This window comes from Macrobrachium nipponense, chromosome 7 (genome assembly GCF_015104395.2).
Source record: "Macrobrachium nipponense isolate FS-2020 chromosome 7, ASM1510439v2, whole genome shotgun sequence".
Classification (NCBI taxonomy): domain Eukaryota; kingdom Metazoa; phylum Arthropoda; class Malacostraca; order Decapoda; family Palaemonidae; genus Macrobrachium; species Macrobrachium nipponense.
In genome coordinates, this window is record NC_061109.1 from 10,993,499 (window position 1) to 11,017,114 (window position 23,616).

The following is a 23,616-nucleotide window of genomic DNA, read 5'->3' on the forward strand; positions in this document are numbered from 1 at the left end:
GGCTTTTTGACTAAAATACAAGGCGATGCCCAGGGAGACTTACTTGGTACAGCCAAATCTAGTTTTAGTAAATACTTAACCTCAGCCTTCAAAGGCTGGTAATAAACGATGGGATACCCGATAAAAAGGTTGACGAACGGGATTGGTGTTTGGTTCTAGCACAACATCATGTTTCACCAAGGTGCAGCAACCAGGAGTGTCTAAACATATTGCAGGATAAGACTTCAGAATAGCCTCTAATTCTTCCCTTTTCACCTTAGGAAGGTGACCAAGATACTGTGAAAGTAAAGAAAGAATCTGTGAATTACTAGCATCTTTCCATGACAAAATATGATTATGAGCCAAAGTTTCTTCTTTGTCTGGTTCAAGAGGAGCTAAAAGTTTATCATTATCAACTGCCTCGGGTACTAGGTTTTTCGGGATAGGAGAAGTCTCGATGGGAGTAGTTATCCTTGAGTTGTGAATGGAGTGATCAGTCTTTCTACTTAACAGGTGAACTACCTGTGGAGAAATCTTTGCAGATTGGTATGGTTTTATTAGATTAATGTGCACTAACTGGCTAGGTTTCCTTTTATCTGGAGTTTCAATTGCATAAGTTGTTTTAGAGACCTTTTAGTGATTTTATACGGACCCATAAATTTTTCTTTCAATGGAGCTCCTTGGAACTGGTCGATATACAAGTACACATCATCTCCTACTTTGAAAGTTCTAATTTTGGCCTTTTTATCGTAATGGTTTTTCATTCGAAGCTGACTGTTAGTTAAATCAGAATGGCAAATTCATAAATGGTCAAATTTAACCTTAAGACTTTGAAGGTATTGTGGAATACTTACTTGCTGGTTTTTGTAAATAACCTCTTAGGATGTTTTCTTTCACCATACTAAGGTTTTTTTTTTTTGTCCTAGGTCTACGGCCAAACATCATCTCGAAGGAAGAAATTCCAGTCGACTCATTAGGTGGTACTCCTAAGTACATACATAAGCAGATCCAGGTCTTCATCCCAGTCTCGTCCAGTTTCACAAATGCACTTGCGCAGGAGCTTTTAATGGTCTGGTGTACCCGTTCAAGGGCTCCATTAGTCCTGAGGGTGATAAGCTGAAGCAAAAATATGGGAGATGTTTAACTGCTTTAAAGTTTGCTTAAACAAATCACTAGTGAAGTTTGTCCCCTGATCACACTGAAGCTCTTTTGGAAAACCAAAAATGGTGAATATTTTAAGAAGATTAACAATAATTGTTCTAGCAGATATGTTTTTTATAGGTATGGCTAAAGGAAATTTAGTAGTTGGACACAACTCAGTTAAAATGTACTCATTTTGTTTTTTAGTTTTGGGAAGTGAACCAACACAATCTACAATTACCTTTTCAAAGGAGAATTAGGTACAGTAATAGGAAACTAATGGTGCTGGAGTATTTTCTGATTTGGTTTACCAGTTACCTGGCAGGGATGGCAAGATTCTATGTGGTGCCTTACATCAGCTTTTCATACCAGGCCAGTAGTAATTGTCCAGCAAACGCTTATAGGTTTTGGAAATGCTAGATGAGACTCTGCTGAATGAGCAAGATCCAATAAGCTGCACGAAGATTAGAAGGAAACTACTAGTTGGTAACTATCATGCCAGGAATTTTCTCCTGCAATCTTCAAAGGCCCCTATAACGTCTCATAAGGATGTTATTATCAAGATAGAAATATGGTAACTATTTCATCAACATCATCTTTTACTTTATCAAAGTATTCTTTCAAACTCTCATCAGACCTTTGATACTCTACAAATTCATCTGAGGGAATATCAACAAGATCAGCAAGGACTTTTTCACCTAAGGTACTTTGAACCACCTTACCTGTGTGTTCAGTGTCTCTAGAAGTTGAGGTTGTAGACCTGGTGACTACTTGGCAGAGAAGCTCTACCACAGGAGAAAACGCTTTGTAAGCTTTTTCAATCACTACTTCAGGCTGAGTAATGATAAGACTAGGAGTACTGTTAGTTTGAGCCAAGTCATTACCAAGTATCATGTCTATGTTCTTGCAAGGCAGGTCAGAATCCAACAAGGCGACATTAGTTGAACCTTTAAAATAAGGACAATCAAGAGAAATCTGTACAATAGGTAAAATCTTTTGACAGTCAAATCTGACACAGTTACATATTGATCTGTTGGTTTAGCTAAATCTTTTAACTTTGAGCTAATGTTAGTTTGAGATGACCCTGTACCTCTCAAAATTTGCACTGGAATATCATTTACTTTACCAGGATATGTAAATGCTTTAAAGTCTGATAAAGGTTGAGCACAGTGAAGTGTCGATTTATTTGCAGTATTCCCTGATTTGGGTCCTTGTGAAAAAGCATTAGGAGAAGCCTTACCATGAGATGCTTTGCATTTGGGACCAGGACAGTCTTTAATATGATGACCTCCTTTCTTACAAAAAGTACAAACCTGGGGGACAGATGAAGGAGAGGACGAATGTGGTTTAGGTTTATGAATGAGATGGTAATCATCAGCTAAAAGGGCAGCCCTTTTCCCATCTTTTTCTTGTTTTTCTCTAATAAACATTGACACATTAGCTGGAATATGCCTCAGGAATTCTTCTAAAACTATTAAATTCTTTAATTGTTCCTTATCTATCCATTTATTAAACTGCTTCAACTTCAGTGTGAAAAACTCTAGATACGTTTGAGCTTGGTTCTTCAAAGTTTGTCTGAAGATTTGTCTATACCCTTCTGCTGTAACACTATAAGCGTCCAATATGGCAGTTTTAAAGACTTCATAATCCCTTTCTTGGACAAGTTGTGCTGCCACATATGCAGCTTTTCCTTTGAAGGAGTTTCTGATTAAGAGAACATATTGGTCTATAGGCCAGTTGAGAGACGTTGCAGTGTTTTCAAAAGTAATGAAAAATACATCAGGATCTTTTTCATCGAAGACAGGCAGGAGTTTGCGTGCTTTACTAAGGTCAAAAGCATCAGGTAGCTGTTTTTTCCTGCCAACCTGTCTTCTATTCTTATGGCTGATAGTTCCTTTTCCACAGAACTCTTTCTTTTCGTTCTAGTTCAAGTGCTTCTTTGCTCAGCTTCTACCTTCCTTTGTTCAGCTGCTGCTGTAGCATTTGCAGCTTCAACCTTTCTTTGTTCATGCTGCTGCTGCGGCATTTGCAGCTTCAAGCCTTTTTTGTTCAAGCTGCTGCTGCGGCATTTGCAGCTTCTACTGTTCGCTGCTGTAGTTCAAGTTGGAGTTTCAATTTCACTATCTCTGGGTCTTCAGTTGTAGTACTGTACGAGCAGCACCTCGTTCAAGTGTTAAAGGCCTTAAGGGAAGAGCCTCTTCTTCAGTTATGTTACCACTATTTATCAGGAAATCTAAGATCTTTCCCAATAGTTCAGCTTTCACACAGCATGACCTACAGATATTCTTGCCCTTACAGCTATTTGGCAAGCTGGTCCTTCTTAGCTTCCTGTAGTGTATTCAGGTGCTCCCTGGGTGCACCTAAAAAAATTTTCTCAAGATCAAAAGGCATCTCTCAATACTGATAAAATGGAAAATATCACTGGAAATTATTGTAATACCATACACCAGCCTAACAACTTAAAAACGTTAGGTCATTCATTGGATTTATGGTGCGAAGGCACCCACAAACCACAGGAATTTCCTTAATCCTTATGTCCTACAATGTTCAGAAATTCACTTAAATGAACGAGCCTTTAATAATCCATACCAATCAGAAAACTTAGTTCACCAATAATGCACAACCACTAACAACCTTTAATGAAATATTCTTAATGAAGTATATAATTAATTGGAAGTTCCAACAGTTACCTGAACAAGGAATAAACCTTTAAGTATCCATCGAGGTAGAACGAAGTTCTTGACAACGTGGTCATAACAATATGAAGCCGAAATCCTTTAAAAGAGCGAAGGTCGTACCCTGAGTAAGAGGAACAGAAGTTCCTAAGGAAGGAATCTTTCAATCCCTTATGATGAGGTTTTGAATGCCTCGAAGCACCTTGAGAAGTTGGGGCGACTATGAGATATCGCTAAGCGATGGTAGTCAACAGAGTCGAGGGTTAAAAGAATGACGAATTCTAGGCTGCCATTACCCTGCCTGCATGTCCTCCAAAATCTCGATGTATGCTTAAGATGACGTGTTGCAACACGACATTCTCTAAGTGAAAGTGTGAGCGCGCTGGAGAACACTATCCGGTGGTGGTCTGTGTTGTAAACTAGCAAAAAATCACTAATACACTACACTCATGTTGTCCATCATCACAGAGAAACAACAAAAGGAATTTCACAATCCGTCAAGATCAAGCGTAAGCGCAACGCAAACGTAAGTAGATCCCGGTCAGGCCCCCAATTTTGTCACAACTTCTGCTTTCCACTTGACTATTCATCAATTCTCAGTAATGAGGGCAACACTTCATGTAGGTATAGTAGATATGTTAGATGAATTATCAAACTAAAGTTAAAATTAAACAAAGACTTTACTTATCTTAAATCACGTCTGAATATATAATAACAAAATAATAACAAATAACCACTTAATAACTACTAGAAACAAGTGAATCGTAAGCCACCGGATAACGAACTCAAAAGTGTTAACTTGACAGAGCTTAAAAGAAAACATTTCCAAGGATTACATACGTAAAAAACAAAAGGTAATTTATCCATGCTTGTCTGCTACGATCAGCAATCATAGATGGCGCTAACATCATACACAATAGGTGTGTAATTAGAATTGCTACATAATGATAGGAGTGTTATTATAATATATATATACTATATATATATATATATTTCTGGGCTCAGCTCGTGTCGGCCTATGAAAGTATCCTTAATATCATTCTTTCTAGGTAAAATTAGCCTAAAACTTACCAGAGAAAAACAAAATTAAAATTAAGAAAATGTCAGTAAAACTGACTCGCTCACTCTTAAAAAGAAGTGTCGGTATGATATAGGGGGCGAGTGTGGAACACTACCACGAGCCAAACACCAATTAGAACTTCCCTACCAGAATCCCCCCAAGAGAGAGCTGATACCAACGGGCGATGCAGCTTCTACTACTACTACTAGAGGACGCCACGGACAGCAGCGCCCTAGCGGTTATCCTTCCTTAATTTTTAGCGCCAGCGACAAGTCGCCATTTTCTTGTGCTTGTGCTTTTCTTGCGATTTATCCGCATCTGCATCATGGAACGCTCTGCAATCGCCACGGCTAAGTTAAGAAGTAACTCATAAGTAACATTTTTACTGTATTTTTGTCTTCCGGGTACCAGTATTTTTCCTTTTTATAGGTCATATACGGTTCCCCGGTTGTCTCGTGGCGGCCATGCCGCCTCGTAAGAATTCCCGGTCCTCCATACTGGGCGGACTTCTTATGCTTATGGGCTACTTTTTCACATTCATTGTTACATCGAGTTTTAGCTAGTTCAGCCCTCCTACCATTCTCTTAGCTTGGTATTTAGGGCTATCATTATTGTTTTCGGCCCAGCATCCCGGCTCTTGCTCTACATCGGCTATCGCTGGCTCCGAGTAGGCTTCTGTTTCTCGGAACAGTCTGCCTCCTCCTGGGCTTCTTTCTTTCTTTTACTAAAAGTGTCTCTTCCCCCTTTTCGATGTATTTTATTTATTTAGGGTGTTAGGCTAGCCTAGGTGCTTGTTCCACATGTTGGTACAGCTTGGTTCACGTGGCCCTACCACGGTTGTGTTGCTCGCGGCCTAGGCCACTTGCGGTCACGTGTCCTATAGCACCTACCCTGCCCCTTCCTTCCCTCTCTGATGTAGGGAGGAGCTGGGGGACCCCTTGGTTGTTATAACAACCTCATCGCCTTCTCTCACACTTTCGGAGGTGACCGGGGGGTTCCGCCAGCAGGGGTATAGGGCGACCACTATGAGGTACCGGGTGGGTCTCCATGCGGGTAGTTGGTGAGGCGGGGAGGAGTAGGCCATCCCTCCCCCCTTTTCTCGCTCCCGCCGTGTTTCGCCGGGACCTCCCTCCCACCCCCCCTCCCCATTGCTCAGGCCACCTCCCTTACCGGTACGAAGGAGCCTTCCGCGCAGCCGGGGCCCCCTTTGGTTATAGGATATTGGCTCCGCTAGCGGGCAGGGTGGGCGCTATGGATGGTCGATTGCTTGCCTATCTATATCCTTATATCTCTCCCCGCTACCGGAAGGGAGCTTACCCTTACCTACGCACTCTTCTAGTAGACGGGTGGAGAGAAGTTGTTTTAATTTTGTTATTTTAAGGATATATACCCTATTATAAGATATTTACAATGAATTGTGTGTTATTATATTTATTTTATCAAACCATCCCCGCCCATTGTCCGTCGTGGTTTCCATTACCACCACTCCTAGTTGGTTGATTCTTGTGCCTCCGCCATTGGCGGAGCCATAGCCTATCTTCCAACCTGGTTACCACACGTATTTTAGCGGGGCTCTGGTTTTATCTAACTTTATCGCTCCGGCACCAGCGGAGCATTCATGTTTTTAGGCCTGTAAGTGTTTTACTCTGTACTCATGTACTTTTTCACTTACAGCAAAGGCTACCAACTGCCAGGTCCCGGCTGTAATGCGACGCTCTATGACCCCTGTGGACATGACGAGTGCAGGTCTCACGCCCCGTGTGCCACGTCGTACAAATGAGACGATCGTCTGGCACCCCGAAGCCTGCGCTATATCTACGACCTGGTCGCTCAGCTGGGAGATGGGGTATGTCCATTATAAGCTTACTTATGATTTTACTAACAACTTCTAGTTCGTAAGTTTGTTAACCCTGTCCACAATTGGTAGCTAATCCCCCGCCTTTCTTTCAGGCTAGCGGTGTGAGGGAAGTCGCCCTCGCCACCCTGAAGCGTGGTGGGCGGCTTTGGGAAAAACGCCGCCAAGGGCCAGCCCTACATATTAGATAGGAGCTGGCCATCCAGAATCTTTCCCCGCGGGCAAGTCGAGGGCTACGTCGAACCCCTTGTCCGCCGCCCCAATGATAGCCTCCATCCAGCAAGAACTCCAGCATTCGTTTGGTCGTAGCCTCCAGTGAGTCAGTTCCGGAACGTCGCTGCCCTGGACTTGAACCTCGAGCCGATGGCGGTAGTTAGCGAGGATTTGTTGGTTGAGGTAGGTTTGTCGGGCGCCCAAGGTCCTTTCCTTGGGCGGGCTCCTGGATCTTCTCCTGTCCCTTCTTCTTCCGCCTCTTTCCAAGGCTTTGCGGGATCCGAGATCCCTAGCCGCCCTCCCGCTCTCTCTGTACCTCCTAAGGAGAAGGGAAAGAGAGAACCGAAGACCTTGTCTAAGTCGACTTCTAGGAAGTCGTCTTCGTCTTCTTCGGCCAGGAAGTCGTCGACTTCATACGCCGATGCGGTGAAGGCTAAGCCGAGCTCTTCCAGTCGAAGAGCTCCAGAAGCAAGGGCTTCGAAGGAGAAGCTCGCGCTTACCACCGAGTCGCTGCCTTCTCCCGCTCGCTGCCCCCTCTCCGGCTATGCCGGCAGGGGTGGCAGCACCAGCACCTGCGTTCCCTCTTCTGTCTCACCAGGGATGATGGAACAGGTAGGGGTGCTGGTAGGTTCCCAATTTCGGCATGGGGAACACGTTTTGAGCAGATGTTCGCGCAATTATCGACAGTCTGTCCTCAAACTGGACAGTCTATCCAGGACCTCTCTAATAGGATGAGAGAGAATGAGGACCGAGTAGCTGGGCTATCTCAGGCTCCTCCCCCAGTCTCCCCTGCATCTAGCACGGGGATTCTCCAACTTCCGCCTTACGACTCCTTGCCAGCTTTCTCTATGGAGAATCCATGGAGAGTAGCGGCCTACGCTCCTTTTAAGGACGGGATGATTTCGATCCCGGAGTTTGGTACTCGAAGGATTGAGGACTTCGAGTTCTACCCTCCGGGTCTGACGCAGCCTTTCATCGGGTATGCTAGGCTGACGCCAACGGGGGGGGGGGGGGGGGCTCCTTAACGAGAGAGGACAAGATCTCGAAGGAGTCAGTTCTCTACAGTAGAGATCACGCCAGGCGAGAATGGGTTCACTGCCTTGAGGACTGGGAGTGTACTAACACTAGACTCCAGGCCTACAAGAGTCCCTTCACTATTTTCGCGACGGAAGAGGAGGTCTCTCTTCCGTTCGCCACGAAATTGGTGGAGAAGGCTCTTCAGGCAGTCCTTAAGGATGAAACCCATTCCCACGTTGAGAGAGTCGGAGTCTACTTCTCCACTCTTCCCCGCCTTCGGAGAGTTTATGGGAAAACCTGCCAGCTACATTCACGCTGGGTAAACTCAAGCCGGACTGCGCCATGGACCAGTTCGGTGAGAAATTACCTAGGCTGCCGGATTCCCTAATCCAGGCAGAGTTCGATGCGCGAACTAGGTTTGGCAGGTCCCTCAACTCTCTTATCGTTACGGAAATGGCTGCCCTTTCCTACGCTAACGAACCGCTGTTCAAGATTCTGGCGAAATCACAGTTTCAGACGGTTCTGTCAGACGCTTTTGACTTCTTCCAAGCCAGAGGAACTGCCGGAAGCATGTCCTTCAAGAGTGCACTATCAGGCATGAGCCTAATAGACTCTTGGCTGCGAGCATGTGGGGAGCGGATCTCTTCCCAGAGTCCGCAGTGAACGAAGTCCACCACGAAGCTGCTAGACTCAACCAGAGCCTTAGAGCTAGGTGGGGTATTTCCTCTAAGAGGAAACAGGAATCCGTTCCCACTGCTGGCAAGAAACCGAAGAAGGCTGGTAAGAGGTTCCAGCCTTATAAAAAACTTCAGCATCAGCAGCAGTTTGTGCAGGCAGTCCCAGTTACCCAACAGGGACAACCTGCCACATCTAAGCAGACCCAGCCTTTCCTCCTGGTGCCCCAGCAATCTCAACCTTCTACTTCCTACGCTATCTCGCCGGCCTTTAACCTGCTTATGAGGCTCAAGGCGTACTCTCAACCGAGGGTAGGACGAGAGGTTTACTTTCGTCATCGTGGCGCAGAAGGGGCACAAGGAGTAAGCAGTTCAGAGGAGGGCGTGGTGGCCAACCCGCCCATCAGCAATGAGGCTCCCCAGGTAGGAGGGAGGCTGTTCCTCTTCCGCCACAGGTGGGGGTTCAGCAATTGGGCACAGAGCATAGTGTCCAAAGGACTAGGCTGGAGTTGGATCAAGGATCCCCCTCCAATCAAATCATTTCATCAGGTACCGTCAAAGGAATTGATAGATTACGCGAAGAACTCCTTCAGAAAGGAGCTATTGCGAGAGTCAAACATCTAAAATTTCAAGGGCGCTTATTCAGCGTGCCAAAGAAAGGCTCAACAAAAAGAAGGGTAATCTTAGACTTGTCAAGCTAAACTCTTTCATTCGCTGCGACAAGTTCAAGATGCTTACCCTCTCGCAAGTAAGGACCCTACTTCCGAGTTAGGAGCCGTCACATGCTCCATCGAATCTTACAGACGCATACTATCATATCCCTATAGCCAGCACTTCCGCCCATTCCTAGGATTCAGGCTAGGAAATCAGACATTCTCATTCAAAGTGATGCCCTTCGGTCTGAATGTAGCCCCAGGGTATTCACAAAGATAGCAGAAGTGGTTGTACAACAATTGAGAGTCAGGGAATCATGGTAGCGGCATACCTCGACGATTGGTTGATCTGGGCATCAACAGTCGAGGAATGTCTCGAAGCTACCAAAAAGGTAGTTCACTTTCTGGAACATCTGGGGTTCCAGATAACAAACGAAAATCCAGACTTACTCCGGAATCATTTTCAGTGGTAGGAATCCAATGGGATTTGTCTTCCCAACAATCTATCAATTCCAGTGGCCAAACGGAAGGAAATAGCAAAATCTGTCAGGCAATTCCTCAAATGCAAACAGACATCAAGAAGAAACCAGGAGAGAATCTAGGGTCTCTTCAGTTTGCTTCGGTAACAGATATCCTTCTGAAAGCAAGGCTGAAAGATATAAATCGAATTTGGCGGTCAAGAGCAAACTCCAAATATCGAGACAAGTTTCAGTAATTCCACAGATCCTCCGCAACCAACTACGGCCTTGGTCAAAAGTAAAGAACTTAGCCAAGAAGGTACCCCTTCAATATCCCCTCCCAGTGTTAACCATTCACACGGATGCTTCCCTGTCCGGGTGGGGGGGATACTCTCAGTTCAAACAGGTTCAGGGGACTTGGTCAGTTTCAATTTCGCCAGCTCCACATAAAACGTGTTGGAAGCAATGGCAGTATTTCTTACTCTGAAGAGACTGCTTCCCCCGAAGAAGTCTCATCTAAGGCTAGTTTTGGACAGTGCAGTAGTAGTTCACTGCATCAACAGAGGAGGGTCCAAATCCAAGCATGTGAACCATGTCATGATAGCCATCTTTGCATTAGCAAAACAAAAACAAATGGCATCTGTCTGCCACTCACCTGGCTAGGAGTAAAGAAATGTGATAGCAGACGCCCTGTCCCGGTCAGTTCCTCTGGAATCAGAGTGGTCTCTGGACGTGGGGGGGGGGGGGGGCGGGTCATTCCTTCCAGTGGGTAAGCCGGAGAGTCCCAGGTCTCCAAGTGGATCTCTTCGCCTCACAAGCGAACCACAAGCTCCCTTGCTATGTGGCCCCCAACCTGGACCCTCTGGCTTATGCCACGGACGCCCTGTCGTTGGATTGGAATCAGTGGAGGAGAATTTATGTTTTTCCTCCAGTGAATCTTCTCTTGAAGGTCCTGGACAAACTAAGGTCTTTCAAAGGGATAGTAGCTCTGATTGCACCGGATTGGCCCAAGAGCAACTGGTATCCTCTTCTTTTGGAAGGAATTGGGTCTCCGACCTCAACGGATCCCCAATCCCAAACTGTCACAATCAGTACAAATGAGGACTGTGTTCGCTTCCTCAAGAACTCTCCAGACCCTAACTTTATGGACTTCATGAAGTTTTGCGGCTAATAAAGATCTGACATTGATCCACAGAACATTCTCTTCCTAGAATCAGATAAGAGAGAGTCAACCATTAGACAATATGACTCAGCTGTTAAAAAATTAGCATCTTTCCTGAGAGAATCGAACACCACAACCATGACAGTTAATTTGGCTATATCCTTTTTCAGATCCTTGTTTGAAAAAGGTTTAGCAGCTAGCACGATTACCACTCACAAATCGGCTTTGTGAAGAAAATCTTTCAAGTAGGTTTTCAGATAGATTTGACTGAATCTTATTTCACCCATCTATCCCTAAAGCCTGTGCTAGACTTAGACCTTCCTCAGAGGCCTACTACAGTTTCATGTTCTTAAATGAAATGTCCTCAAACTAGCTTCAGATACTGACAACTCATCTTGTACGTTCATTATGCTCCTGAGGAAGACATTATTCTTACTAAGCCTAGCCTCAGGAGCTAGAATTTCAGAACTGTCGGCTCTATCCAGGGATGCGGGTCATGTGGAATTCCTCCCATCAGGAGAAGTTCTACTTGCTCCGGATCGTAGCTTTTTAGCCAAAATGAAGATCCTCTTGCAAGGTGGGCTCCTTGGAAGGTTATCCCACTTCCACAGGATCCTTCTCTCTGCCCAGTATCAACTCTTAGAGCCTTTCTTTCTCGTACTTCTTCTAGATCCTCAGGTGCTCTCTTTATGAGAGAAAAAGGTGGTACTTTATCAGTTAAAGGCATTAGACAGCAAATCCTTTACTTCATTAAACAAGCCAACCCTGAGTCATTCCCAAAAGCACATGATATCAGGGGAGTAGCCACCTCAATTAATTATTTCCAACATATGAACTTTGAGGATCTTAGGAAGTATACTGGATGGAAATCCCCGACAGTCTTTAAACGGCATTATTTAAAGTCCTTGGAATCTTTAAAGTTTTCAGCAGTAGCAGCGGGAAACATAGTTTCCCCTGATACTGTTTAGTAGTTGTAGTATTGATCCAGGTCTCCTTTCTACCTACTTCACCAACATGCCTCAACCTATCGTCAGGCTACTCAACATCATAGCCTTGAGCCGTTGTATCATATAGTGGATTGTCCCTTATTTTTTGCTAGGGACAACCACCCTTGTACTGATATGTACTCCAGGTTTATACCCTTATTTTTATGCTAGGGTAGGACACAATATGTTTGTATATTCACCATTTTTGTGTTTGTGATGATCTTCAGGCACAATGTGTTTGTATATATTTGGAATTAATTGTATTAATGATGGATTTGAGTGTACCTATCCTTATTTTTATGCTAGGGTAGGACACATATATGTATATATTTTGTAATTATATATTCTAATTAAGTAAATCCCAAATTTACCTTATTTTACATGCATATCTGTAATTTTTATTTATTTACCATTTAAGTACTTTAAGTTTACTAACATTCTGTTATTTATTATTATAATAAGTTAGTTTAAGTGCTTAATTTGTATGCTGTATTTGATTTACTTATTATATCCATCATTTTAAACTGTTTTTCATTATTTCCTTTTCCATCTTGTCTGTTTCTCTGGTACTCTTTCATAGGCCGACACGAGCTGAGCCCAGAAAAAAGGGATTTGACGAGGAAAAATCCTTATTTCTGGTGATTGGCTCGTGTCGCCCTATGAAACCCCCCCCCCCCCTTTTTTTATGGTTTGTTTTCCCCCCCTTGCAGGACAAGATGTATTTATGTTTTAATTAAGGATGACCGCTAGGGGCGCTGCTGTCCGTGGCGTCCTCTAGTAGTAGTAGTAGAAGCTGCATCGCCCGTTGGTATCAGCTCTCTCTTGGGGGGATTCTGGTAGGGAAGTTCTAATTGGTGTTTGGCTCGTGGTAGTGTTCCACACTCGCCCCTATATCATACCGACACTTCTTTTTTAAGAGTGAGCGAGTCAGTTTTACTGACATTTTCTTAATTTTGTTTTTCTCTGGTAATTTTAGGCTAATTTTACCTAGAAAGAATGATATTAAGGATACTTTCATAGGGCGACACGAGCCAATCACCCAGAAATAGATTTTTTCTTCGTTCAAAATCCCTTATATATATATATATATATATATATATATATATATATATATATGTAATATATATGTATATATATGTATAATATATATATATAGATATATATATATGTATAATATATATATATATCATATATATATATATATATATCTATATATATATATATATATATATATATATATATATATATACATATATATACATATATACATATATATACTATATATATATATATATATATATATCATATATATATATATATATATATTATATATATATATATATATATACTACATACATACATATATATATATATATATATATATATATATATATAACTATATCTATATCATATATATATATATCATATATATATATATAATGTATATCTAAGTATATAAAATAATCATCCAGGGATCCATAGTGAAGGCATCGTATTTGGGTACATTTATTTTGCCAACGTTCCATTACCCGAGTATGAGCCTTTCCCTATGGTTCCCCTTATGATATGTACAGTAATACCCCCGACTTATGCGAGTTAGGTTCCAGACCCCTCATGCAAAGGGAATTTTTGCGTAAGTTTGGCTCAATCTCTAAAAATGCCAATAAAGGCATACTTCTAGAGTTTGAACACTAAATATGACCAAAATCATGCTCCCTAAATATTAAGCTAACTTTTAGATGAAATTAAAATTACTGTAATTTCATTTAAAAGTTAGTTTAATAAATTACCCTTGACAAAAGAAGTAAATGGTCGGTAAAATTATAGGAGTGTGTGAAGATTACATACATACAGTATTTCTCTCTTGTCCCCTACCAACCAATCTTTCTAGAAGTCTTCTCAACCACTTTCAAGAAATGTTTTATTCTGTCTCTATCTCATTTTTCTGAAATTCCTTTTCATGAAGTGCTTTTTATTCGGGCTAATACAACTCTTAGTTATGTCGCTAACTACAAGAGAGATAGGTGTTGTCTTTACATAAGTATTAAGTTAACTTTTAAATGAAATTAATAGTCACTAATTTCATTTACAAGTTAGCCCCAATACATTACCCTTATAAGAGAACTAAATGGTTGGTAGAAATATTGGAGTGTGTGAAGATTATATATGTATGGAGACAGAGAGAGACAGAGAGAGAGAGAGAGAGAGAGAGAAAAAAAAAATTACAAAATTGGCAACCCTCTCCCACCTGTCACATTTCTTGACATATTTAACAACTCTGGACTTTGATATGCACAGATAGAAAGATTCAGGGGCTTCATAATGATATATAAATTAATACTGTATTATATCTTTAATCAGAGATATCAATTGCAGACTTTACAACTCCGGCAGCTCAAATCTGTGGTGTTATTATTCATGTAAGCTGGTCAGCATTATTGAACAAAGTCAAATCGGTATTGGTAATCATATGGATTGTTAATTAGTGTGACATCATTCCCCTTTCTAGAGCTAGCCAATTACTGGCGTGCAGTGGGCGGGGCTTAGTTTCAAAGAACCCTGGCTTTTACCATCATACTATAATAGACGTAATGTCTGACTGTCTGTCATTCAATCACGGCCAAACGGCTGGTCAGATGGGCATGAAACTTGGCAGGGTTATGGTGGGGACCCCTAAGTTGGTTTGTAATGGGTTTTCATCCAACCTACCCCCCTCCTTTGTAGGGGGTGGGGGTGAGAAGGGATTCCCTGAAACGGAGCTGTTTCTGGCCGTGAAACGAGACTGGTTATTCCTGTAGACTTAGTTTACTTTACGAATTTTCATACATAATTTTCTGTACAATTCCCCGGAGAAAGTCGCGAATATTTCAGCTCGGACACAATAGTAGATGAAAATTATTGTCAATATCCGCAAGATTTTTGAATAATAACCTTAAATCCATCGTGACTGCCAGTGCACAAAATAACGTTGAAGAAGTACTGCCCGGTAATGTTGCTTCGGAATTTCGATCCTGCCAATGGACATAATAAGAAGGAAACTGACAAGTTCCTACTTTCTACTTTTTTTTGGAAGACACAGGATCATAAGAGCATTTATCAGTAGCCATAACGCACTGACATACAAGTTGCGTCTTTGCAGTAACATAATGAAAAGAAATATACGTACATTATTATTCGTATCACCGTGCAAAGTAATTGACAAAGAAATGAACCAATCAAAATCCCTGTTCCGTTAAATGAAAGTCACGCCGGCAAGAGAGAAGATAGAGAGAGAGAGAGAGAGAGAGAGAGAGAGAGAGAGAGAGATAGAGAGAGAGAGAGACCATTTAACGACATTATTGCACTACAATTTTTTTTATAATTTTATCTTGCTATCGAAAAATGAGAGAGAGAGAAAGAGATGGAGATAATTTGTGATTTGAGAGCTAAGTAATCCGATAATCCCATCACCGTCTTCGTTACTTGACTTACATTGAGAGAGAGAGAGCGAGCCATGTAACGACATTAATGCACTACAATTTTATAATTTTATCTTGCTATCGAAAAATGAGAGAGAGAGAAAGAGAGAGGAGATAATTTGTGATTTGAGAGCTAAGTAATCCGATAATCCCATCACAGTCTTCGTTACTTGACTTACATTAAGAGAGAGAGAGAGAGAGAGAGAGAGAGAGAGAGAGAGAGAGAGAGAGAGAGAGAGAGAGAGAGAATCATTAAAAGAGGGTAAACAATAATGAATACGAACTTCTTTACGTTCATTGATCGTCCCTTCACTTACTTTAAGAGAGAGAGAGAGAATATCATTAAAAGAGGGAAAACAACAATGAATAAGAATTTCTCTGCGTTCAGTGATCGTCCCTTGAATTACATTACGAGAGAGAGAGAGAGAGAGAGAGGAGAGACTATTCGTGCAATCGCCCTTATTTTAATATTGCTGAACAAATAGTACATATAAATTTTTCACTTCTGCACCCGTATTTTATCACCCATCGTAGATGGGTAAGTTTGCTAGTATAATTAATATAATTATTTATCATATGTTGCAATTAATGTTTTCTTTTCTTTTTAAGGTTATTGGTAATTTGGGAGACTACATTCACCAGTATTGCCGAAATGTAATGAATCAAGCTTGGCTTCTATTATGTACGTGTCTTGAAGGAGGGGATATGCCCTTGAAAGCTGCTTCATTGATAGCTTTGTCTTCATTTGTAGATGCTTGTGGCCTACCTAGAGACTCTTTGGTGAGTATGAAAGAAATGTTAGCTTTAAGAAATATATGGCTAAACACTACATTTTGTTAGAGATTAGTATTACTAATATTCTGTACTATCAAAAATGACAGTAGTATATACGTACTTATACCATATTAAATGACAGTAGTATGTATTACCATGAAGTGGCTGAAATAGGTAGTAATAAACTACTGTATGTACGTTAATTTTTTATTGAAATTTTTTTCTTTCTTTTATGTTGTGTGATTTTTGCTGATGCTATAAGTTAATTGCACATTTTCCCTTGGGTCAGAATTTATAGTTATCAGTTATCAGTCATAGAACTGCTGTTTGTTATGATGACATAGCTATGACCTAAGCCAAGTCAGCAGGAAGAAGTCAGGACCTTCATTCATTGATTCACTTATACATATATAGTCCTGTGGCCTATAACAGGCACATACTGACGTTGGGAGCTATGTCCAGAGCCATTTTGTTGGACAGACTTGTGACTTAGCATTAGACTCCCACCAGAATCAGTGCCATGACTTCAGCTACAAAAGTGGCATAGCAACATGTGCTGCAGTATCAGGAGCTGATAAACTAGCTAGAATGGTGGCTCAGCAGCCAATGATGCAACTTTTATTGACACTGCCTTAATAAATGTGACCTAGACCTGAATTTTGCCATCCTGCAGATTCAACTGTGTATATGATTGAACCTATGGCCATCTATGGATGCATGTCCAGATGATGTTTGGGGAAAGCTACAGCCCAGTGTAAAACCATGGCCATAGCAGGCTAGGCCCATCTCTGTGCCAGAAGCCTTCTCCAGACCCACTTAAGTGGACATGGCAACAATTTGAGATCAGAGGTACAAGAGAACTGGAAGCAAGTAGATGCCAGAAGTCATGTCCAGGCCCACACAATTAACAAGGAAAGAAGAAACTATCCAGGAAAGCAGAGTGGGTGAGGAAAGGTGGAAAAAAAAGTTAAATTTGGTAAATATAAAAAGACTAAACAGAAAAATTAAAATTGAAAATTATAATGTCCCAGGACCACATATAATGACAAGTGATTTAATGAAAACTCAGGAGATCTAATCATCCATGAGCTCACCAAAATACAGTGGAACCTGAGCTTAAAGAAATTCAAATAAGTGGGTGATTTTGTCACTTATTGGACATTCCCAAGTCTGATAAAAATAATAAACATATTTATTGCTCCCAGAGAGATCTGGGAATGATCATTAAACATTTGATACATACTTATTGGGTTATCCAATAAGGAAGTATAGGTCATCCGTTGGGTGCACTTAGGAATTTGGACTAAGTGCACCCAACGGATGACCTATACTTCCTTATTGGATAACCCAATAAGTATGTATCAAATGTTTAATGATCAAATGCATGCACATGACTGAGAGTTTCCTGTTTGTGCTTGTTAGGTGGCTTGTGAACAAACAAATGCACTCACATTAGCCAGTGCTTTCCTGGTTGTACCTCTGAGGATGGATGGTGAACAAATGCATACAGGAAACTAGTGCTTTCCTCTGTACCTTACGTTTGGAAAAAATACGTATGTACACGCTTATTGTGAGCCCACCCCCACCTTTCTCTCTCTCTCTCTCCCTCTCTCCTTTATGAATTTTTTCATGGACATTAATTGATGCGGTACAATACTCTATATATGGTTTTGTGTATGTACAGGATTTATACATACTGAAAAGTACCCCTCGACTCTGGGACTGCCTTGGAGTAGTGGGTGGCTCTTAAAGTTCTGGTGGAATTTGTTCCTGGGGCTGAGTCCAAGAGTCTGTAATATTGTTACTTATTAATTTGTGCCAAGTCTTATGGAATTTCCACTTTTAGTAAAATTTATTGACCTAATAAATAGGAAAAGGTATCATAGTTGACTAGGGCTTATGTCTGAAGCTGGGAACTGTTGTAGGATCATCACTAAATGATAAGTTTGGACCTATGGATATCAGTGAGCTCATTCACATTGATAATGTTTGGACCTTATGGATATCAGTGAGCTCATTCACATTGATACCTCCAGGGTGGAACTATCCTGCAGAGCTGCCACATGGATTCCAAGAGTGGTCTGGTTCTGGGGATAGGACTCTTGGCATTCTGTCTGGTTTGCCCATGAATGTGATTAGGGTGGGGGATGATTGCATTCTTGTGATAATATTCTTGTAATAACTCTCAGTCCCAACAAGCAGGTTTGGCTTACATTTGAGCCACCTAATTTTGTTGGTGACGTCCCATGTAGGGTAAAATGAGAAGTGGACGTTCGGGAGTCAACTGTTACTAGTGTCATTAGCAGAAGAATAAACTCCATGAAAGGCTGAAGATCTCTTTTTAAGGTTTTCGCGTGTGTTTATTAATTTTTTCCTCACTTCATTTTTTAAGAATAGTAATAAAGAATCAAGTACCCCTTGACCCTTTGATACCCCTTTGGCATCCTCTAACAACCTGTGTTTGGGCATGGATAGGAAGCAGTAGTATAATTACACTGAAACACTATACTACTATAACAGAGTGAAGGGAAATTCACCATGAATTTATGTGAAAGAGGACCAGAGGTGTTTGAAACCTCTTTTTATTATACGTACTTAACCTTTAATCCTGGAAGATTCTAATTGTGACTTAAAGTGTACACAAAGATTGTGAGGTGTTGTGGCCTAGAGCTTTCCCCAATCTCCAGATGATGTCTTAGTATATCATCTAGAGGTTGGTTGGGGAAAGCTGCTAATAGAATCAGCCTCAGCATAAGAATGTGAATGATTAAAAGCATTGCATCTTGGAGGAATTAAAGTAGATACAGTGAACTCATGTATCTGCGGATTTCTCTCTGGAACGTATACCCCCATCATTTGCAGAAAATTCACCTATTCACGGTATTTTTTTGTGAGAAATATCCACAAAATCCTGCTTTTTTGATCAATTTCATCATAAAATGCACTTTTTGTGATAACTATTAAAAAAAAACTGGTATAAACATTTTTTGTGGGTTTTTCTTGAGTCTTACCTAACAAAATAGGCAGTTTTAAGTGTTTTTATAGGGGTTTCAACTGCTGTGGGTTCTAGCTAATCGTGGGAGTCTGGGGGGAACACTGTAGCTCAATACATACTGTTTGGAATCACTCCAAGATAATAATATTTGCACCCCAAATGATGATCTTATGAACATGATGAGGCATTTAGCTGCATGTTGGCTTAAGATTTATTCAATTATTTGTTTTCTTTACAAAAACACAATTAAGATGTGCAGGAATCACATGTTAAGAGGATTTGCAGGTAATGCTGATTCATCAGAAAGACTGTTTGTTTCTGATACCTCTTTCTATATGGATTGTCTGGTCAATCAGATTGCATTATATACAACATTCACTTTTTCATTGGCATGAACAGTCAGTTGTTTAGGCCCTTGGATAGCCTTTGTGAATGGAATTTTGAGCTTCTTTGACGCCAACGGTCAAGCATGTTTTGGAGGTTCCAGTTAATGACAAAAATCATATCGTATCCTAAAGCTTGAACCCAACTTTTAGCAACAAAATGGCCTTTCATTTACCCTCAAGTTATTGAGGAATGGTTAGAATAGTATGTGTAGAAAAAATAAATAAAAAGTTTGGTGGTTGGTGTGGTTTGCATTGCCCTTTTGACAGTTATACGCTCATCCTGCAAAGGCAAGGATACAGTAAGTAATCGGTATAAAATGTAGAATTGACAATGTGAAATAAATTCCCAGGGACCTTAATATCTTTTACCAAAGTATGAATACAAGAAAAAAGGTACTGACAATTATTTTTTATCTTCTCTAAATTGGAAATAATGAAGAAGCTTGGTAAACAAACAAATGGCAGGTTCTTCTTTTGCTATAAAAATGTTTGTTTATTAGCAAGACTAGTTGAAGGAACATGATGATGCTATCCAGATTTTTGGGGCAGGTCACTGATTGAAAAACTATAACAGTATTAGTTTCTATTTTTATATTTACATTGAGTTTGAATTGGCTACTTTATCTGGCCTGACAGGTAAAGGTATTTTGAACTGTTAAGGCAAGAAAATTATATCTAGATTAATATTCCTTTGTATTATAAATATGTTTTAGTGTTTTCTGCATTCATGGATATTTGCATCTAAAATGCTATACTGTATTTGTATTATACAATGTATGCATCTATTTTTCAGAGACTGGACTATATGCTACAGTGTGTAGAGGGAGCGTATGTTTTGGCAGTGTCAAGAATTAAAGTCAAAGGTTACTGAGTCCCCACTGGAAGATAGTCCTAATAATTGTCAGATGGATATTGAAAATGATGATGCTCCATCTTTTGAACTTTCTCTTGCAAATCTGATACAGTGTCTAAAGCCCTGTCTTCCGTCTTTGCTGAAGGTCTTCCAAGAGGAGTTGATTTTAAAATTGTCAAAAAGTCTTCAAGTACCAGGGACCCTTGAAAACATGTCAGGTAATAAGTAACATTTATTTGTTTGGGTTTTTGAAAGCATGAATGTTAATTGTTTAAATTAGTTTTTGCATACAAACAATTAGTTTTATTGCCATTCCATTTGTTATGAAACATTCTCCAACAAAGGTTCTCCAAATTAAAAGAACTGTTGTAGGTGGGTACTGTGCTGTACTTACTTTAATCCCTTAGTTCCCAATTGAAGATAACGTTCTCTCTTCATGCAGTTGTAACCTTTGACAGTAGGAAAGCAGGGTTAGGAGTAGGGAAAATTTGAATGCATTTAAAATTTTATTTTTAGAATGTTACATTTGTTTCACAAGAAGTCTATTACTTATATCATTATTGCTCAAACCTCAGTTTAAGGGGAAAAACATAAGTTGTCCAAGTCTTAAAACAGAATCATAACCCATTATTACAGAATTCAAAGAGCTGTGTCAGTAAGGCAGTACCCTGAGCATTAATAGTAGTATATATATATTATGTATTATGTTTATATATTTCACTGGAGACTTGTAAAGGACGTTTTGGATTGGGAGCCGTTGTTGGCTGTGGCACTCTCAAGAGAGATCATTGTAGAAGGTGACAGGGCTTACCAATTTTGTGTCACATAGAGGTATATAATCCAAAATTTTAAGTTGTCAGGGTTATGAATATGAGAGGCAACTGTGGAGATGAGGATGATAGGTCCGACTGTGAAGAATCCTCCCCAGGAACTGGGATGACCTGTCCCACTGCTGCCACAGGACCTGAGCATAACCATTTGTGGGGTATCTCCTGAGATAAAGATTGTGGGTTATCATCATGATAAAAAAAAATCATGAATATTGTTTATCCTTATAAATCCACCATCAAAATTTGTCAAAATCAAGGTTACGGCTTTTCTAGGAATGTGCTATTGCTTTTATTCAAACCCACCAACAGAACTGTCAACATCTAGGTTATGTTTAAAAGTAAATGAGGTAAATGAAGCTCTTGTGCATGTCATGTTTTCCTACATCTTCAACCTGCTGAGTGTACAGTTAATCACAGTCAACAGCAGATTTTTTCTAATGTTTTCATGAATATCACAGCCCCCATTGTTGCTTTTCTATGATGCAAGAATAAATTTGTTTCATAGAAAGCAATAGATACTAAGAAATAGGAATATGTACCGTAAATGTTCCACTCTGATAAAAAGCTATGCATATGATGTTCATATGAAGGTTGTGATGGACTGAAAATTAAAGATAAAAAGAGACCTATGGAGAGAACACCACCCAAATTGAAGAAACAGGCTATTATTAGAGAAACATCAGCTAAATCAGAGACAAAAGATATGAAGAAAGAACACAAACAAATACAAGTTAAGCATATGCCTTTATCTCCTAAAAACTATGAGAGGAGATATCCAAAACTGAATAGATAGAAGAGAAGTGTACCATAGATAAGAATGGTTATATCAAGGGATAAGAGATTACTTCATCACCAATGATTGGTGCAACAGGAGCAAATGAAATGAAATACACGTAACTTTTGTGGGTGTAATGACTTTTGTGAGTTGTGCAATAAGAACAAAAGCATAACAAAAGGCTGTTACTTTAACAAACATTATAGCACATTTTATGAAATATAGAAAAAAAGAACCAATGATTTGAACACCCATGAAAAGGTTGCAAGGGCATTGAACACTTAATATATTACAAAGAAAAACAGATAAATGTTTTACATTATTAGAAAACATCCAATTTGATAAAATGTAGAAAGGAGCATAACTCGACCACTTTAACATATTTTCAGTAGCTATATTATACTACAGTGGAATGTAAATGGTCTATAAATGGTCTGCAGACCAGATTACATCTAGGAGAAATACAATGATTACTAAAATAATATGAACCAATGATGTTATGTTTACAACAAGTCAGCCAAAGAGTATCTTCTTCTTTCCCCACCGTTACCCCTACATCCTACATTAAAGGGTTGGTTGCCTGATGCTCCTTCTTCACTGCCTTCTATCAGAGGCATCATCCTCCACCAAACCACTTCTCTCTATACCTTCCTTCACTTTATCTTGCCTTCTAATTCTCTTGTCTCCCTCTCGATCTTCTTCCTCTGAACAGATTCCTCCCAAGTCCTCTTCACTCCCTCCTCGTCATCCATCCTCAACACATGCCCGTACCATCTCAATCGTGACACTTTTATCACTGTAATCTTTACTAATCCTGCTCTTCTTATTTCAAGTTTCCAATCTCTCGAGCAATGATATTCCCATAATCTACCTCAATATTCTCATATCTTCTCTCAAGCTTTTAGCATCTCCATCCAGAGAGAAAGAAGGAAATTTTAGTACAGCCATATATGCACACAACAAAGTAGTTATGACAAAGTACCTGTAAACATTACTGAAACATCACTGACTTGCAAATATGAGGTGTTAAAATCCAAAAAAATTGTAACTGTAATTTTTTATTTACACAACTTAGCTAATAAAAATTACAACATTGATGAACTTAAAAAATTCTTAACAATGTCAAAGAATCTGCATTAATAGTAGGTGATTTAAATGCCTACAACCCATCATGGGACCATAAATGTATTAATAAAAATAGAGCAGGAAGTAAATTAGAAGAATTCATAGGTTCAAATGATGTGTTGTATAGGTTAAGTATATCTTAGTTTTACCAGACCATTGAGCTGATTAACAGCTCTCCTAGGGCTGGCCCAAAGGATTAGATATTTTTACGGGGCTAGGAACCAATGGGTCACCAAGCAACGGGACCTGCAGCTTATTGTCGGATCCTAACCACATTATATCGAGAAATGAATTTTTATCACCGGAAATAAATTTTTCTGATTCTGCATTGGCTGAGCCGAGAATCAAACTTCGGACCACAGGATTGGCAGCCGAGTGCAAAAACCACTTTTCCGAGGAACTATGTGTTGTATAGATAATGAAGAGCTCAGCATGTATATTTGAAAAGCACATGGAACATTTTCCTCAGGAGACTTAACTCAGTGTGCAACTAGTAGGGTAGACAGATTAGATGGAGTACATTTATGATGTACACCAGTGATCATTTC

At 40.2% G+C, this 23,616-nt stretch overlaps 1 protein-coding gene across 1 annotated transcript in view; it reads left to right on the forward strand.

The window, feature by feature from the left end:
* Nucleotides 1-23,616, forward strand: part of LOC135217537 (serine/threonine-protein kinase atr-like) — a 796,062-nt gene that overhangs the window by 119,890 nt on the left and 652,556 nt on the right. The window contains 3 exon segments of the mRNA XM_064253504.1: nucleotides 15,940-16,110; nucleotides 20,279-20,331; nucleotides 20,333-20,556. Coding sequence (XP_064109574.1) covers nucleotides 15,940-16,110; nucleotides 20,279-20,331; nucleotides 20,333-20,556 — 448 coding nt within the window.